We start from the raw sequence: 18,793 nt of genomic DNA on the forward strand, positions 1-18,793 counted from the left end.
GCACTGCTTCTGAATGGGAAAAAAAAGTGGTTATTGATGGCCTCATGATGTCATCCTGGCTTTTTAATTCCAGTGTTTTGAGTTGGTTCTCAAATGGGCATCCTGAATCCATGATTCTGCTGATGGAGCCTGCAGATGGACAGACACCCATCCACAACGGGAGCCCTGTAAGGGTTTGCAGCCCTGTTTCGTCACACCTCAGCTTGTGATGTTGTTTGGTAAGAACAGCTGTTTCCTTGTTGTATTTTGTTCTTTAGGAGAGAAGAAAGAAGCTTTTTGCTTGGTCTTTATTTTAGAGCATCTTTCTTCTGCTTTGTTCACTAAAAATGGGGCCAGGCAAATTAACTGCAGCCATAAATACTATTTTTACAACAGAGTATTTATATTACCACATGGGTTGGTTGAGTTCAGGGCTGCAGACTTAAAAAAAAAAACCAGCTTCCCTGCCCTGAAGAGCCTAAATACTTGATTAAGGCAGATAAGGCAGGACAAATAAAAACAAGACAAAACTCCTCTTGCTTTGAACCACCTCTAGGGAGCAGGTCTTGGCAAAAGAAAAGAGAGATTGTAAAGCTGTAATAATAATAATGATAATTAATTATATTTATAAAGCATCCCCTAATGGCTCTGGATGCTGTACAATGATTTTTAAATACAGTTGAAAGCAGCAACAGTAAGAAGCTGAATAAGAAAGTGTTGCAAAAAAAGAAAGGTGTCTTTTACAGCAGCTAGCCAGATTTAAGAATGTTGATTTGGGGCTGTCAAATAGTAAGATGGAGAAAGCATTCAACTGTGTGCACACTTCACTTAAACCAAGTGCCTCAGCTGCCGCCAAACCCCATCCTCTTACATGCTTACACATCTTGCTTCGCTGGCCTGTGAGAGCAGAGGGGGTGTGTTCGCACACAGAGGTGTTAGCTGGTGAGGGCAGGCAGGTCAGGATCTGTGCTGCGTGTGTCTGAAGTGGCTGAGGATCTGTGCTGCCATCAGTTCTGCAGGCTTGCAGATTGCAGACTTTGATTACAAAGAGCAAATTCATTCTAAAGCCTGGTTTGCATGTCAGTGTTTATGCTTTATTTCCTCTCCGTATTCCGGCCAGCCAGCCGGCGTAATTCAATGCAGCCACATTTCTGGTGTTTACACTTCTGGATTAGCTTTCAGGTTTTTCCGCCTGCCGTTGATAAGGGTAAACACCTATTTACATCGGATTTTGCAGAGAAAGAAGGGAAGCACTCTTGTTGTGTAGGCTTTGTGAAAGCCAGCAATACCCTGCTGACACTTGGGGCCAGCGTGAAGTGATAGAATCACAGACCCATTTAGGTTGGAAAAGAGCAGGTCAAATACTGCCAGGTCACCACTAAACCATGTCCTTCATCACCAAATCTATGCATGTTTTAAACCCTTCCAGGGTTGGAGACTCCTCCACTTTCCAGGACAGATTGTTCCAGGGCTTTACAACCCTTTTAGAGTGGATTTTTTTTCCTAATGTCCAACGTAAACTCTCCCTGGTACAACTTGAAGCGGTTTCCTCTTGTCTTATTGGTTGTTACTTGCCAGAAGGGACTGCCCCCAGCCTGGCTCCAACTTCTTTGCAGGGAGTTGTGGAGAACTGGAAGGTCTGCCCTGAGCTTCTTTCTGCAGGCTGGCATTTCCAGGGCGGGTGGGTGTCCCAGCGGGGCTCGGGCATTTGTATCGGGAGCAGGGGCTCGGGCAGGGATTGCCGGATGGGTGACTCGGGGTGAACGCAAGCAAGCAGCTGACCAACTGCTAGCAGCGAGACAGAGCAGAGAGCGTAGCCAGCGCCCGGCTGCTCCTTTTGCGGCTCGCACCGGCCATGCCTTCCGCCCCTCTCCTCGGGGGCAGCCAGATGCTGAGGCCTGAGCACAGGCTGATGGCAGGGGGAAGCGCTCTGGGGTGTAACGTACAACCCGGCCGCTGCCTAACCCGGCCCTGAATCTGGGTTGACCCACCCAGTACGCGGGGAGCCGCGGCGGAGGACGGCGGGAGGCGCGTCCGGGGAGCGGAGCGCAGCCGAGCGGGGCGGAGGGGGCCGGACCGGGCCGGAGGCGATGGGCGGGCGCGGGGCCGCGCGGCGCGGCAGCGCCCCCTGGTGGGGCGGGGCTGGGCTGGGCTCGGCCGTGCGCGGGTTGCGGCGTCTGTGGAGCGGAGCCGGTAGCAAAGCGGGGCGGGATGGCGGACGCCCTGTCGGAGGTGCTGGGCGAGGTGCTGGTGGCGGCGGACGGGGAGGAGGTGGCCGTGTCGGCGTTAGCCGCTCGTGGAGTCTCGTTGGTGGGGCTTTACTTCGGTTGTAGCCTCGGCGGCCCCTGCGCGCAGCTCGGCTCCAGCCTGGCCGCTTTCTACGGGCGCTTCAGAGGGGAGGCGGCGGCGGGCGGCGGGCAGCGCCTCGAGATCGTCTTCGTGTCGGCGGAGCAGGAGCAACAGCAGTGGCAGGAGGCGGTGCGGGCCATGCCCTGGCTGGCACTGCCCTTCGCCGACAAGCACCGCAAGGTGAGACCGAGGACCGGGGCCGGGCGGGGGGGCGCGCCCTGGGCTTTGTCTGGGCACGGCGGGGTCCGGTGGGGCTACCTCCAGCGCTGCCGGGGCGGGTCTCGCGGGACGGGCACCTTCCAGAAAGTTCCCGGGGGGAACCGGGGAAGGGGAAACGTGGGGGGAAGCTGTCGGTTGCCGTCCCACCGGGCGACGTCGCCTCACTCGGCTCCTTCGGTTCCCGTCTGGGAAACCTCTCAGGGTCCGTCTGCAACGGGTCGGTGGCGAGGCGGGGGGATCCCGGCCTGGGATTCGCCATCGTTCGGGCCTCGACGAGTCCCTCGGAGGAGCGGGGCCGGCAGGCGTGTGAGACGTCGCTTCTGCGAGTCGGGAGCACAGCAGCACCTGGCCGGCTGCAAGCAGCTGGGGACAGCAGGCCTCGGTGCGGGCAGCGAACCGAATCCCGTGGGCTTGCAGACAGAAAAAAGTCACCATCTCCACCAGCCGTGGGAGGGCTCTGGGGGGCTGAGGAGCGAGTTGGAGCTCGGCTCGCCTGGGAGCTGCTGGCAAAGCTGCCGGGAGAGTTTATGGGATGGAGTTTCATAGCTGCTCCTATTCACCTCCTTCAGCAGCTGGTGGGTTTGATACTCAACACGTTACAGCCCTTCACCTGAAAGGCTGGATCTGAAAGACAGGTTTGAGACAAAAAGCACTCTGTGAGACCCAGACAGGGGAGGCTGCGAGGGGCTGCAAGGCAAAAGCTGCGCTGCCAGGTCCCAACCGACTCGCCACGGTGGTAGTTTAAAAAAAACAACGAATCAATCCTTTACAAACCTAATCTCTGGAATCTATTGAGTAAGAGTTACGAAGGTGGTCACCCACAGTGCCATTTCTAAACATCTCTCGGGTGAGTGATTGCTGCTGCCGGTCTGAAAGCAGCAGGCAGGCACTGCGAGCTGTCTCAGTACGTGCGTTCTCCGCTTCAGCGGGGCTGGGCTAACGCCACTGTCCATGGGTCCTGGGGTGCCCGAGCCCCATCCAGCCTCCCCTGTGCTCTGCTGCTGTGCGCCTGGGTTGGGGTGAGAGGAAGGAGCTCTCCTGAATAGGTTTCTGCTGACAGTTTGCGCTGTTCGTTAGGCGAAGGAGTGGTTTAAGGGAAAGCTGGTTGTTGTCTGGCTGTGGTGCACGATGTCCCCTCTGCTAAGAAGAGTCTTAGCTGCTTTGACACCCGGACTGGCCTTTTTCACTTGTTTGTTGCAAGTTTTTGTCGCTAAACCCCGGTTCTGCAAAACCTTGCATACGTTTTAATGCTGCACACCTGGGTGCTGCTGCTGAAGGCCCTCAGTTTCCTCCTTTGAAGTCCAGATGCTTCTAACTGGGAGCATACAGGAGCAGTCAGGAGCTGGGATCAGTTGCATCAGCAAGGGGAGTCGCAACAGAAGCTTCATCCTTCTGAGAAATTACTGCTTAATTCTGGTTTCTTTAAAACCAAACCCTTTTCCTGCAGGGATGTGAAAAGATTGTGGTTCCAATTAGTAGCTGGCCACTTCCCTACAGAGCATTTCAGATAGTTTAGGTGGCAGGGCTTGTGTTTGTGATGTTTGCTTAAAAAAATCCACTACAATATAATTAAATCTTGGGAAATCATAGAAGTGGAAGGTGGCATTAATTTTGCATGCTGGGCCAGGACTTCCATCTATGAGATTGGAAGAAAATGTGAAATAAAAAGATTATGGGGTCTTAAACTCTTATTCCAAGAAGCCCTAGGTTAAATTCAGGATTATTTTTGTGCAGAGTGTAAAGTAATTGAAACTTATGCTGTGTATTTTCAAAACTAAGCAGATGTGATATGGCTTTGGAGGAAGCTTAATCTACGGATAACAGAGAACCTATTTGTAAGTTATAAGGGCAATTATGTCAGGGTATCGGATTTCTAAACAGGAGATTTATAACCTGCAGTTCAGGCAGTTAGAAGTTTCCTTGTATAATAGCCTGATTTTTAAATAGTCAGGCTAATGACCTGACTCTCCAGAAAAGCACAAACTTTCTATTTTTCAAAAACATGCCAGCGAGAGCCGGGGATGTCAAGCATCTGTTCGGTACCTCGCAGGCTTGGTTTGTTTAAAAACAAAGGCATTAGAAAAATGTAGGCAGTCCTCTTGAGTTATGGTTCCTTTGCACTAAAGGCTGCTCCTAAACTCGATGTGAGACAAACTCCAGAGAATTATGTAGATTTATGGGAAGAAAGGGATATTACAGACACAGAGTAGAGATGATGAAGAGAGAGGTGGGGACATGGGGCATGGAGCTGAACTCTGTCACTGGGCTCTCATGCTCAGCCTCTGGAGCCTGCAGCTCTTGGAGGTCTAAGGGCTTGTCTGAGTGGAACTGCCCGGCATGATCTTGTGTTTGTGGCTGCAGGGCTTAGAACCTCCAGAGGTCTCTTCCAGGCGACGCTTCCCACTATGGGTTTGTTCCTTTATCTACTGAGGTCATGAAAGCTTTGGAGAGAGGCGGTTTCCTGTCTTATATTGGCTGTAGCATCACTTTTGTATCTCAGGCTTGCTGAATGATATGGCTGTTGCCGTCCTGATCTCCTGCTGAAACATTTATCACTATGTGCATTGTCTTTAGCGTTATCTGCTTTGTTTTACATTTCTCCCTCTTCCAAACCCCAGGTGTCAAATGTTGATAGGTCGTAAAAAACAGGCTCCTTTCTGGGCTTGCGGGGGAAAAAAAATCTTCCAGCCCTAAAAGTAAAATAGCATCTCATTGTCATGGTCGTTAGCGAGCATAGCGGGAATTGTCGAGGAAAACAGCCACCCTTGGTTGAACGCCTCAGCAACTCGATAATGCCGGGCTGCAGTTACCAAGGACATGACAGCCTGTGCGTCTTGCATCAACCAGCTGAATTTGAGTAACTTCAACATACAGCAATTTCTGACCCCAAACCAGTAATAAAAGAAAGCAGTACAAGTCAGCAAACATCTGGACATGGGATAAGCCTTTGATTAATGAGGAGGATGGCATCATGCCTCTCTGTGAGTCACAGCCAGCCTGATTATTGGGGTGGTTGGTTTATTTTCTTTTCAAGGACAAAACTGTAATGTGCTAAACGAGATTGGAGGCCTTTAAGTCGTGATACACATCCCTCAGTTAAGCTGTTCAGCCCCAGATTCAGGTAGCGATACACCAGTGCATATGGCTGATTTGTCTTCTGATAATGCCTGGCGTTTCTGAGCTGAACATGGAGGAGAGATGTTGCTCCGTGTCTTTTGTTTCATTTGGGGTTTTGGTTTAACATCACCCTGTTGTTATCTGTTTGCACGAACATCTGCTCAAGTTCTGGAGGGTTGATTTAATAACAGCTTTAATTCCTGATTGCTACTGAGAACCTCAGTAATGTAAACAGCCCCCATCTGTCTACGTGCCGGTGCTCGCGATGGGGCAGCACCCTCCCTGCCGTCGGGAGGGTCCCAGGCTCCTGGTGAGCTCTGGACCATCCTTGTTGCAGGGTGCACTTCTGTCAGGGTGCATTTGGGTGCGCTTCAAGGGCTTTTGGCTCTCAGACTTTGGAGGAGAAGCACGAGTGTGCTGCCCTGCTGCGAAGTGTTGCTGAAGGTCTTTTCTAACCAAAACGATTCTGTGATTCTATGATTTTGGTCATTTCTGCTGAAATAAAATAATAAATTTGCCACAGTTTCCTTCGAGTAGGTCCTGTCACATGGGTCCATGTAGGAGTGGGAGAATGGAGGGTCAAGGTGCTGGAGGAGACAAGGCTGCAAGCAGGTCTGCACCGGGAGAGAATAGATTTAGCTTTTGCTGTTGATGATTTGCCTTTGCTTTTGTTTTCTTCTGTTGCTTACTTGGCCCAGTTGTCTTCCTTATTCTTTTTAGTGTTGGCTTTCCTAATGATTCTTAGCATCTCACCAGTGCCACAGTGGTGCAGGGTCTGTGCCTTGCGCTCTTGTTTAGTGTTTGGTTTCCACTGTGTTTATGTATCTACTTGAGTGTTGCCTGGATTCTTCTTGGGAAGGCAAATCCCTTTCCACTGGAGCTGAAGTACTTCTGTTCTGGTTTTAAATAAATGCAAAACATGCTGGTTGTGATTCTGTGATTATTCAGTGAAGTATCTGAATGCAGTTTGAGGAGCTCCCATGCTGGTAAATGTGTTTGGGTTGGGACAGAGAAGACAGAGTTAGATTTGTGCATTCTGCTCGATGTGTTCATAAGTGCAGCTTTTGCTGAGTTGTGTGGCAGAGACACAAGATCTTTTTTCAGCCTCTTCTGTCTCACCCTAAAGAGGAGGAGAGTGGCAAGTTGGTAGTTTTGGGTTTTGTTTGCTTGACAGCTATGGTAGGTGATGCAAATTAGACATGGACAGAATGCAGTATCTATGCTGGAAGCAAATCTTCCTCAGCACCACAAATAAAACAGAGGGCTTAAGATTGGTAGTAAACTGTGACAAACCTCTTGCTTGTTTGTAGCCATCTCTGTGAAGTACAGAAAGTACCCATTCTTTTTTATCTTTTTTTTTTTAAGTTATGTTTTCTGTTCCACCCTACCTCCCCAAGAATGGAGCATTTTCTTTCTCTCTGCTTAAAAATACTGCACTGTGGGAGTCTCTCCTGGTAAGACACTGAGTACTAGTTTTTAGGAAGAGTCTGTGCAAGAAATGGTGGGGAGGAGGTAGAAATGTCATTAAATTGGACTGTGCATGGGGGTTTATTTTGGGGAGGAAACCCCTAAAAGCCTTGATTATGGTTTCAGATATGCTCTGATTTTTAGGCACTAGTAACTTTTCTGTCTGAAATAGCCATCTGCTGAGATCTGGGAGGCAAGCAGTCAGCACAGATGTGGGATTTGTCTAACAGAAAATTTTGTAAATCACTTGAAGCAGCTTTGGAGTTTCATCATATAAAAATATCTAGGTAATCACTTTCAGCTGGAGTCCTGACTTTGTGTTCCTGGGGTGGGAATGTATATGAAATCTTTGGCTCAGGGAGATGTAGATTTGAAAAATCTGTTTTTTTCATGACATAAGGCTCTTGAGTAAGAAGCAAAGCATTAGCAGCACCAACTGATTCTTTGTTTGCTTTGAAACTCGTTGGTTCTGGAACATAAGAATGGGGGATGTATGAAAGGAGCAGAGAGAAGCCTGTGTGCTGTTTTTCATTGTGGCATCTTAATCCAGATGTTGAAATGAGAACGTTCATTTAAAAATGCATGGTTGACAATTCCATTTGTTACTCTCAGGTTGCAGAACTAAGCGCAGCAACTTTACTCCTTAAAGCAATCGGTGCATAGTTCTTCTCCAAAAATGCATTCCTTTGGGAGCTGAGCACGTAACAGCCTTACAAAAGAGAGTGCAGTGGAGCATTTTTCTGTGTGATTTTGGAGAGGTGCAGCAGTGAACTTCAGTTCTGACTGAGGAATAAGCTATTCAGTATTCCCGCATCGCGCAGATGACATCGAAGCCAAAACATTTGCTAATTCTTCTTGTTGATGTTGCCTTTCCAAATTATTCAAGTATGGTTTATACAGTTTTGCAGTGACCCTTTGTGCAATTAGCAGTCGTTTCTCATGCCGGGACCCTAATCCTTCAGTGAAATCCCCATCAGCAATCACTGCTTTCAGTAGACAGCAAGTCTGGGTCCTGCAAGAGTTGTGAAAACATCCCTGGTGTCCTTGGAAGTTGGATGTTGCAGCGTGTCCAAGCTGTGACCTGCCTGAGCCCTTTAGTATTTTAAGTCTTGCTCGTGTGTCATCTGCTGTGCTGTTTATTGCATCCTTCCATTGGTAATTGCCTGTGTTTGAGAGTCTGCTCTGAAAGTCCTTGGACATCTTTCTGTTATCACATCCTCTTGGCTTTGTGGTGGGGAGAAGCAGTGGGAAGCTTTAGCTGATAACACATGGTTGGGCTCCACAAGTCCTGTCCCAAAACCTGACATCAGGTTTGCATTGTCTTTGGATGAAAGCTTCTTCAAGTGGTTTGGTAACGTTGTAGTTTGAAATGCAGGAGGCTGTCTGCTGGTATGCAGAATGACAGAAAACATCCCTTTGGAAGAGATCTCAAAGACCACCCAATCCAACCCTTGACCCAGCACTGAAGGGTCAGCACTAACCTTGTCTCTAAGTGCCAGGTCCACAGGCTGCTTAAACAGTAATACTCAGAACGATCCTTTTATACCTTCTTACAGTGAGAAAGTTTGTGTAAAGTTTATTGTGAGCTCATTGTTGGCAGGTACAGGTTTTGAAAGAGTCCAGGGAGGTTTGAACTTGGAGTTTTCTGAGCCTTTCTCATGGACGTAGTTAGGATGGTTGAAAGTGCCGTATGGTAGGGTTAGCTCATGCGGCCAGGGTAGGGTTTCACTCCTGAGTTGCATCTGGGTAGAGCTCTGTTTTGCATTCCTGTTTTTCTCAGCAACACTCCCAACATAGAAGTTGGGATATGGTTTTCATATGGAGTTGAGTCAGAAAATATTGTATGCCTTGATGATCAGACCAGAGAGATTCTTCCCCCAGCCCCACGCACCCTCATCCCCAACAAGCCAGATTCAATGTAGCAGTTGCCTTCTCCTTATTGCTGGAGTTTTAATGTGAAGTGTGGGCAGCTAATAGGGAAATTGAGAGGGAGCAGGAGGCTGTGATACAGCAGGCTGAACTCTGAATACGAGAAAACGAGTTTGAGCAGCATTTGCCTGAGCATTTGTTTGGTGAGAAGCTCGTTGGTGCTTGTGGAGTGCTTCCTCCTCCTTCCCCTCCACACTTTTTATCAAGGAAACAAGTTCCAAGCAAAATATTCCAAAGTGATATTTAATTACTCTTTAAAATGCAACTATTTGTCTTATCAGCCATGTGGATTTCTGTTTGCTGCTTTGATTTGACAGTTAGTAGTTTGTCATTTTAAAAAAGCTTTACACGCTCCAGGAATCTGTGATTTTTGTGCTTTTGAAAGTAGAGATGTTGAATTAACTGCAGCTTTGAACTATTCACGGATAATTTCAGGCCCCCCGCTTTCAGCAAATAACAAGCTGACTCCTGAGCTTTCAGGCTGGTTTGAGGACTGAATAATCACGACTTTATAGCTGCGTGCATTCTCTAAAGTGGGTCCGTGGCACATCGCAGCCTAATGCACAATAGATTTGAAACATTTTTCTAGACAGATCACTTTGTGCTCATGCCATCTCCAGATAATAACGGTGAGGGAAGAGGGGGAGTAATGCCAGCGTGGGGAGGGTGCTTGGATTCCATTACAAGCTTGGGTTTTGTGCGCATTCATTTTCCTCCCTTTCCCAGCGTTGGAGCCCTGGCTGGGGGGGGTGTTCGACTGGGGAGAGGGATTTCCCCCCATGCTGCCCTGATGTACCTCTGTAGGGAAGCTTCCTCTGTGCTGACTGGGACTGCTGTTCCTCTGCATATAAAAAAAATAGCTAGGCAGAGTTAAATCTGTAGGTTGTTGCACAGCCAGTGGGGAAACTGGGAGTGGGCTGAGTTGACAAGTAAGCAAACAGACAGATTAAATTCTCTCATGGGAAAGTGAATTATACAAGTATTTGAGATTACAGCCTGAGTGTCTTGTATGATAGCTGATCACATTTTCATCATCTGTCCTCTGAAGAAAATGTAGTGTCTTACTTGGCTTAGAGCACAGACAATTAGTGGAAGGGTGGGACTAAAAAGATGCAGGAATGGTTTCTGCATACTCTCACGTCTGTCTTTCAACACCACCAACAATCACAATCAGCAATTTAATATGTAAAGAATTTGCGGGTGACTGCTTCAATTGTGTCAGGGCATTAGGTGAGCTGCTGCAATCGGCTCAGCCCCCTGCTTGGAGCCCAGCAAGCCTCTCTGGCTTCCGAACAAAGCAGTGAGAGCCCCTGCCGAGGCTCGGGGCATCCTGGGGGTACTGAGCGAGGAGGTGGGCACTGGGCATGGAGCCTAAATGCTGGGGAGAATCTGCTCCGTCAAGGATGCACTGCAAGCAGTAGGTGCCAAGACCGGGAATGGAGGAGGCTGTCTTTGGGAGGGCTGCAGCAAAGCAGGGTAGAGCAAACCTGCAAGCTGAAGGCTTGTAATAAGGCAGTAGGGCTACCCAGTGCTGCTGGGGGCAAGGCTCTACAGCCTCTCCAGGCAGACAGGGTGCTGGGAGGCGTTGCTATGTGCATTTTGTGCCTGTGAAGATCTGCAGCAGTCGGAGGTATCCTGCCTGGCCAGAGAGAGGAACTCCAGAGTCCAGCAGCATTTTGTCTCTCTGCAAGCGTGGCTAAATCCAACCTGTCTTGAAAATACCTTAATGAAGAAAAGGTGCAAGAGGCTCTATTTAAAAGGAATTTGATGAGAGTTTACTAGATTTCTATTTCGTGTCTGAGGTATGAAAAATGGCATCCTCAGATGCGAGGTGGGGGCACGGTGTGGCTGGCCCCTGGGGAGGGTGTGACAGCTGGCAGAAGGAATCGGATCTGGCTGGGAGGGATTTCTGCCAGGCCGGGCTTTGACAGCTGAGAGGGAGCATTGTTTTCTGTTTCGGTGCCAAGGGTTTAAGAATCTGGGTGAGAATTAGGTAATGTTTGCAGAAGAGAGTAGAAGGCAACTGAAACAAATCACAACTGCGTGAGCGAGACGGAGAGAAATTCTAGTTCTTCTGTCGTTCCCAGGAGATTCCCGCTGGAGAGGTGAAGTCATAGCCATTACTTCATGAGCATGAGCTCGGGATGCCGCCAAATGAGCCCTCTAGGTCTGTGCCGGGCCGGTGGCAGAGGAGCCCTCGCCCCGTGCCTCGGCAGGGCTACCCTCGCCGCGGCGCTGGCAGAGGCTCCGCGGCCGCGCTGCTGCAGGCCGGCGCTGGCTTGTGAGCTGCTACCGCTCGTCCGCCCGCCAGCCCCGGGCTGGCTTCCGTAACCCTGCTGTGCGGACGGCAGCCGCCGCGGGACGGGCAGACAAGCGAGTGCCAGCAGCAGCCTTCCCCTCGCAGAACCGCTCCATCAGCGCCCGGACCCGTGCCCAGCGTGGGGGCGTTAATGGTACCCAGCGGTCTGAGGCCCGCGTCCAGAGCAAACAGCCGGGTGTAGGATCTCGCCCTCGCAGCTCACAGCCTTACTGTGGGAGTCCCTTCTGGAAAAGGTGTGAAATTTACTGTAAGGCGTGCCAGGGATCTTACGGCGGATCGGAGCTGCTAAATCCTCTAAACCCGAGCCTGCAGCTTCATTGACAGGGCCTCTCGCTTTGCTCTGCTCCAAGCTTATGGTTTCACTGCTCCAATATTTTTCCATACATGGAAGCATTCCTGCCCCAGCCTGGGCTAATCCTGACATGCCACTGCATCTGGATGTTAGCTCATTTCTCGCGGCTGACACTATGCACAGGCAGATGTCTGAACTTAACTTTTGTTTAAACAGATCTAATTCAACCAGCAAAAGTCTCACCCCATAGGTAAGCAGGGGAAGAAATAAAACAAAAAAAAGTGGTTTTCCATTTTATCAAGGTCCCAGGGCCGTTAAGTGCATGAATTGGTCCTCAGTAATGCCATGCTTTGGAAATGTGTAGTATTGAAGTTGCAGAGGGGAGTAGCAAAATGCAGTTTACTGTCCGTGTCACAAGCCAAACCTCTTTGCTTGCTGTGGCTTGGCCAGTGGAGGGGAGCCTCTGCCTGCCCATCCTGCTGCAGTGTGCCCCCAGTTGCTTCCCTTTGCTCTGATAGCTTCTCCAAGGCTGGGTCTGCTGTGCTGCAGCAACTGAGACGAACACCTTGGTCGTCAGGAGAAAGAGATGCTTGCGCTGGTGAGCTGGGGGCCCTGCTATAATCCCTTCCTCACTGGGGTGAGCTGTAAGTGTTAATTACATGTCTGTAAGGTGACCTGCGAGCCTCTGCTGGAAGGCTCTGTATAAGGGCAGTGCTTTTGAATAAAAGCTGAAGACCTTTCTCACCCATCGGGAGAAAACTGGAGCTAAACCAGTCAGGCCCAAGCAGTTGGATCTGAACAGATGTTGGTTCTCCTGCACTGTGAGAGTTCAAGAGGAATTATTCTGCCTCTCCCAAAAAAACAGGAGGAACACAGTGGTTTTATTAGCGTTGCCAGGCACCTCAGCTCCATCCCCTCCTGCTCGCTGCTGGTTAAAAGGCTGCGTGCTGGGCTGGAGGTGTGTGCGGAGAGCTTCGGATGTGGCTGTGCTGTTGTTCGCAGCTCAGCATCCACTTGCCCGTCCCGGTGCTGTCCTCTTTGCTTGGCTGCTGCTGTTGTGTGCTGGAATAAGATGACTTGAGCTCAACCAGGAGTTCAACAGCAAGGGTAAAACTGGTTTTGAATGAACCAAGTTGTGTGATGGTGTGGGAAGGAGAAAACAGATTCCAGGTTTGCTGTTGGAGCCGTGAGGCAAATGAAGCCTCCTTTGTGTTACTGCTTCAGCTGACATGTAGTCAGCAAGTCCAGGAGTGTACAGATGCCCCTGCTGAGGGATGCCCTGAAAAGCAACCTGGGGCTTGGGTAACAGCAGCACAGTGCTCCTTGCACATGGCCTTAGCTCTGGGGGGGATTTTGGCTTCAGGCAGATCACCAGGACTTAAGAAATGTTGTTTGCTCTTTCTCCAGGTTTTTCTGGCTACTGTTCTGTCACTCTTGGAGTGAACTGAAGGGCACCAGGCTACAAATCCTGCCTTGCAAGTACTGCCTGAGTGTTCAGTTTGTGGGAATGCAGCTTTATCAACTGATAGCTGGTGTTTTAAGAGGACAGGGAGCTATGCTTGTTTCCTTCTGAGAGACTGATGACTCTGCAAGCTAATTTTTCAGAGTACTTGCATTTGAATTCTGGCTTGTGGCTATAAGGCAGAGATGGAATCACTGTTACATTACAGGCTGCTTCTAATGAGCACATCCCTGTGCTCTGGAGCTGTGCAAATGGCTGCATATAGGGAGTCCTGCTGCCTTCATCCCACAGGCAGGAAAACTGAGACGAGAGGGGGCTGGGGGCTGGATGAGTGACTGCAGCAGGGTTCTCTCACTGTCAGTATTTCCTGATGCCAACAGCCCAGTCTCCCAGGGTCAACTCTGTGTCACCAGCCCCATGCAACATGTGAACCTGAGCCCTGGGTTGTGCTCAGCTTCCCTGCCTGCCGCCGCTTCGACCACAGCCATTGCCCCCTGCTGCTGCTGCCGCCGTGCCACACGCTTCCAAAATCGCTTCGTTCCAGGGTTAGAAAAGACCCATTTTTGTGTCCTAAGCGCTGGATTTCACAGATACGGAAGGGGAAAGGTCTTTAATGCCTGCAGCTTGATCTGCTAATCTGAAAGCATGGGAGGTTTTCCGCAGGAAGATTTGCTGTTGGTTTTTCTCAGCGCACGTTCACGCAAGTATCGTTTTATGCCTACAATGGGCTGTAGCAGCTGGATGCCTCCCACCAAGAGTACTGATGTTTAGGTCTTTGATTTTGGCAGGCACACAGCAATAAATAAATGAGAAGGGGAGTTTCAGAGAGTAGTGCAGATGGTGGGAAACTGAGGGCAGGGGCTGCGTAAGTGCTAACGTATGGTGCAGCTTTGACTCCTTTCTTTTCTGAAGGGGTGTAGAAAGCTATGGGCTACTCTACCAGCGATTTGTGCCTCCCTCTCGTCTTCAAAGACCCGCAGGCCACCTCCATTGCAATGCTTTTTTCACAGTCAAGAAAGAAGCGCCCTGTGTGTGCTTCTGCCTCCCAGCACAGCTATGCCCTCTGTGCCTTTCTCTCCTCTTGCCAGATCCTGGCTTGCTGCACGCTTGGGTGCTCTCTGTATTCAGTTTTCCACTTTCCTGGGAAATGCTGGGAGAGCTGACTGTAAGTGAGAGTTCTTGAATCCTTACAAGTCTTTCATTAGGTCTGGTACATTGTAGATTTTATTTAGCTGTGAGGACCCAAGTGGAATGGTTCCATTCCCCGATTCACCTCTGCCTGGGTTAATTCTCGGTGTGTCCTGAATGATGACTTAATTAGTGTGTGACGGGACCATCCAGGGCCCCACTTGGCGGAAGGTGTTTATCACTTAGGTGATGCACAAAGTTGATGTCTGTCGACCTGGTCATTTCCAGGATGGGTTTTTGCCTAGAGAGGCAGTTTTCAAGCAAGTTAATCACCACCTTGTGAAGCAAAAGGGTAGGTGTCTGTCCCTGCCGTTCCCCGCGGGCATGTCCTGCTAGCTGCAGGGCTCTTGAGGTGGAGAGGTGGTGATAGGAGAGGCTGGAGAGAGCCTTTGAGGTTGGGGTGAGCTGTCTGGCAGAGGGACCGTGTGGGCGTAGCAGGCGGAGGGATGGGGAGTGAGGGAGGGACGGAGGGAGGCACAGGGACCAAGCTGGATCTGGGAGTGGTGCCTTGCCTGGAAAGTCACTTTGCTCTACATAGCCTGGCTTTGAATCCCAGGAAGCTTCCAGATTTTGCTCTATTTTAGAAAGAAATGCCTTGTGAGTCCTGCATGGTTTATGTTGCTTTTTGGCTCAGGCTGGCTGAGTGGCTGCCCTGTGTTGGGCCACATCCAGTGTCCTCTTTTTGATGTTCATCTCCATGAGGATTTGCTGCAGTCTTCACAGATGAAAAAGTGGAGTTGTCTGCATAAAACCCAGTAACTCTCTAGGTTAAGAGGCCACCAAATAACCACCTCTGATATGTGGCCATCCCTATAATTATTAAAATAATACCCTCAGGCAGAGCTTACAGCCCTGCCTGTGGCTCAGGGTCTGTTGTGCTGGGTGGGTCCTGTGCAGACAACTGCACAAGAAAGAGATGGTCCTTGTCCTACAGTTGATTATCTAAGGGAAATCCTCCTCACAACCATGGAGAGAGGGTGGGTGCCTTGTGCCTCTTCCTTAGGTTTGTCCTTGTGGCTGCTTCTGCCTGGTGGCTTGGCAGGAGCCCTGACTGTATTTGACTTACCTGCAGCTGCACATCTCAGCAGCAGGTAGAGGTCCATCCAGGCAGTGTGCAGATGTGCTGCTCTGAGATTTGAGAACTTCACCTTTATGCAGAAGCATTTGTTCTGGCCAGGCTCATGCAAGTGGGATGTGCTGGCCTGCTCAGAGGAGAGAGAACCAAAGCATATGGGCAGAGATTTGTCAGGTGGGTTTGGTTGCTGTCCCAAACTGCTTGACTGGCATGGGTTGGTAAGTTAAGCCTGGTGAAAGCCTGAGGTCAACACCTCACAAGGTGGGAAACCCATCTCCCTGATGTCAGGGTGCAGAGCCCTTCTGCCTCCTTTCTGCCTTCATGCTGCTGCTTTTACTTCTTGGGGTTTAAAACTGGAAATGTGATTTAGCCCTGGCATGTGGCTGGGGGAGAATAAATCCTGGCAAAGCCAGTTACCTGTGCTGGCTGCTCTTGCTGGCTGAGTGCATTTCTGCTGCTTCCTCCTCTTGGCTCCTGCCAGCTGGAGCTGGGATTATCCAGAACAAATCCTGTTACCCAGCTGCTTCCATAGCAGAGACCTGCTGGGCTCAGGGCTGAAGCCCTCCTCACCCCTGTACCCTCAGCAGTGGAGGAGTTGGAGCACAGGAGTGCCCCACGGGACATAAATCACAGCCCTGTTTGCAGATGATGTCATGGATGGAAATGGGGGATTTTTAGAGTTTCATTGCCAGAAAGTGGCAGTGTTGATTGCCAGACTTAGTGATGAAGACTCTGAAGTTGTGATTCATCCCTCAGTCCATGTCTAAAGTATCCAGTGGTAGATTTAGGAAAATCTGTGTATGTATGAAGTGCTTCCTCTGAAGGAGCTGAGAAACCCTTAGGTGCAGCAATTATTGTTGTACTTAATTGGGATTGAAGGCTCAGAACGTGCCAGCTCGTGTCTGTTGTGGGGAAAACTCAATTGCTCACTAGAAAGGTCTTTTCATCCTGCCAGACTGAAGAGAAAATAAGGTCAAATCTACTGAAAAGAAAAATTCCTGACATCTTGTTTCCTCATCTGCTTGAACAGTTGTCCAGGCCCATGGAATTAGCTCTTGCTAGGGAAAATAATTTGTGAGAGGTGGTTCCCAGGGGAAAAAAAAGTGGTTCTTTGCTGATGCTCAGACTTGTGGTATTGAGCTTGGTCTCTTACTTTTTAATGACTGCAGCAATTAGTGCAGTTACAGATTGTGTCTTGCCTTTGCTGTCCTGGGTGTGCATTTACTGGCCCTGAGGATAAGGCAGCCTGGTGCAGAAGCCCAGGCTAGCACTGAAAGGGCATTGGTGTATGAATGTGAGTCACCATCCTGTGGGGGTTTGCTCCTAGCTCCGTGGCTAGTGCCAATGGTGCCAAGCAGCTCATGCACAGGATGGTGCTGTGCCCATGCTGCCTGTGTCCACCTGCAGCCACTCAGAGACACACAAATGAGAGGCAAAGCTGAGTGATGCCTGCTCTTTTCTTCCACTTGATTAGTTGTAGCAGTCTTGCAGTGGCTGAAGACCAGGCAGAGCTCACTGGTGACACAAGGAGTTTTTCATACATCAGTGCTTCTCCAGAGCAGTGATGAGAATCAACCTTGCAAAAGGAAACTAAACTTGTTGTGTTGTTGAGCATGCTAGACACTGTGCCACAGAGGAAGCCACTGCCTCCTGGGAGCTTGGCCACTTGCTTCTTACACTAGATGTTAGGTGAGGGTGGTGAAACACTGGAACAGGTTGCCTAGGGAGGTTGTGGATGCTCCCTCCCTGGAAGTGTTCACAGCTAGGTTGTGTGAGACCTTAAGTCACCTGTTCTAGTGGGAGGTGTCCCTGCCTATGGTGGGGGGGGGGTGTGGAACTAGATGATCTTTGAGGTCCCTTCCAACCTAAACCATTCTATGATTCTAATGCCATTCTGTTTTGTTTTTCTCCACCACTGTGACAGCACTTGCTTCATACAGAGCTTCAAGCTACACAAACCAGTGTGTAAGGGGGCATCTTGCTGGCACAGAGCTGCCAGACACCTGACTTCAGAGCTGGGAGCTGCCATTTACTCCCACATTTCTGCTGGTGAAAGCACCTCCCAGCAGAGAAATGGATGCTGGTGGGAGCAGCATCTGCTCCAGTACAGACCCTCTGGTTCAGCTCACAGGAAGGAGCAGTCTGACTCCACTGCCCTGTTAAGAGCCACTGAAGGACACTGCAGGGTTTTCCCCTTAGCTTAACTGAAAGTTGCTGAAGAAAATCAGTTTAATCAAGTCCAGACCTTTTTGCAGGCATTGCCATGCTCTTCTCTCTGCCTTGCTCTCCTTCCCCTCACAGTGAGCAGAGGACACCGTGCTGGCTTGGCCAGTGCTGCCCATTGTGTTGGAAGAGCCTTGTTTGCTTGTGGGGTTCAGCGATCCCACAGCAGCAACTGGAAGAAAGAGCAAAATCCCAGTCTTTTGGCTGCTGTCCCTTCACTCTCCTGCCTGCCACAGCCTATCCAATCCAGATTCCTGCTCAGGTATGAGCTCTTTTCCATTCTTTTACGCTTCACTTACTAAAAGAGGTTGGAGCCAGGTGATTTTTCTACAGAGGCTTTAATTGCATGGGACAGAAGCAGGAGTTTGTAAAACAATCCATAGGACAAGCATCACCTCAGCTTCTGGAGGTTCTCCCTACTCCCTCCTTCTGTCTATTGTTATTATTATTATTGCTCTTTGAAAGCTGAAATTTCCCTTGCTGTTGATGCCTTGCCAGCCACTCTAGCAGGGTTCCTTTCCCTTGGATGCAGTTCAAAAATCATTGTTCCTTTTCTCTATGGTTTGTTATCAAAGGGAGGGGAGAGTCTGCCCTGCAGTGCCCTGCTGCCTCCAGCACTGGCAGGAGCAGGCACCCTTGGCTGCTCTTCAGACCCACCACACTAGAAATGTGAAATGTAGGATATTTTAGTGGCAGAGAAGCTGAAACATTGTGTCAATAAAATATACTTCAAAATTTTAAGAAGCTCAAATCAAAGTCTGGTCAGGGCACTGCCAGAGGTCTTGGTTATGCCTTCCAAAGCTGCCGTCTGACGGTGAAAAGCTCAGCTGTGTGCTGTGCTTTAGGTTTGTGTGTTTAGTAGTGGCCTAAGGATTTCTGAGAGACTCATAGCATTGCATTTTTGCTTTAGTGGAGACTGCTGAAGTCAGAGGTTTTAGCTAAAAAGATCATGGGGCAAGGGCAGCTTCAAAGTCGAGGTGATTTGGACTCTGCCAGGCTGGAGCTCGTGGCACATCCTGCCTTTGCTGGTTGTTATGCTCAACATGAGATGCAGTTACCAAGAGGGGTGAGACAGGAGACCCACCCTGAGCTTCCTGCAGCCATCCCATCTGCTCCCTCTGGCACTGGGGATGGATCCCCATTTTATCACATCTTCCTTCCTTTCAGAGTTCA

General features: G+C 49.8%; 1 protein-coding gene across 1 annotated transcript in view; it reads left to right on the forward strand.

The window, feature by feature from the left end:
- Positions 1 to 2,140: 2,140 nt before the first annotated feature.
- NXN (nucleoredoxin) overlaps positions 2,141 to 18,793 on the forward strand; it is a 59,228-nt gene continuing 42,575 nt past the window's right edge. The window contains exon 1 of the mRNA XM_064165849.1: positions 2,141 to 2,508. Within this exon, the coding sequence (XP_064021919.1) occupies positions 2,191 to 2,508 (318 nt within the window). The 5' untranslated portion in view covers positions 2,141 to 2,190. The remainder of the gene's footprint in view (positions 2,509 to 18,793) is intronic.

The sequence above is a fragment of the Pogoniulus pusillus genome, chromosome 27 (genome assembly GCF_015220805.1).
Source record: "Pogoniulus pusillus isolate bPogPus1 chromosome 27, bPogPus1.pri, whole genome shotgun sequence".
NCBI classification, from domain to species: Eukaryota; Metazoa; Chordata; class Aves; order Piciformes; family Lybiidae; genus Pogoniulus; species Pogoniulus pusillus.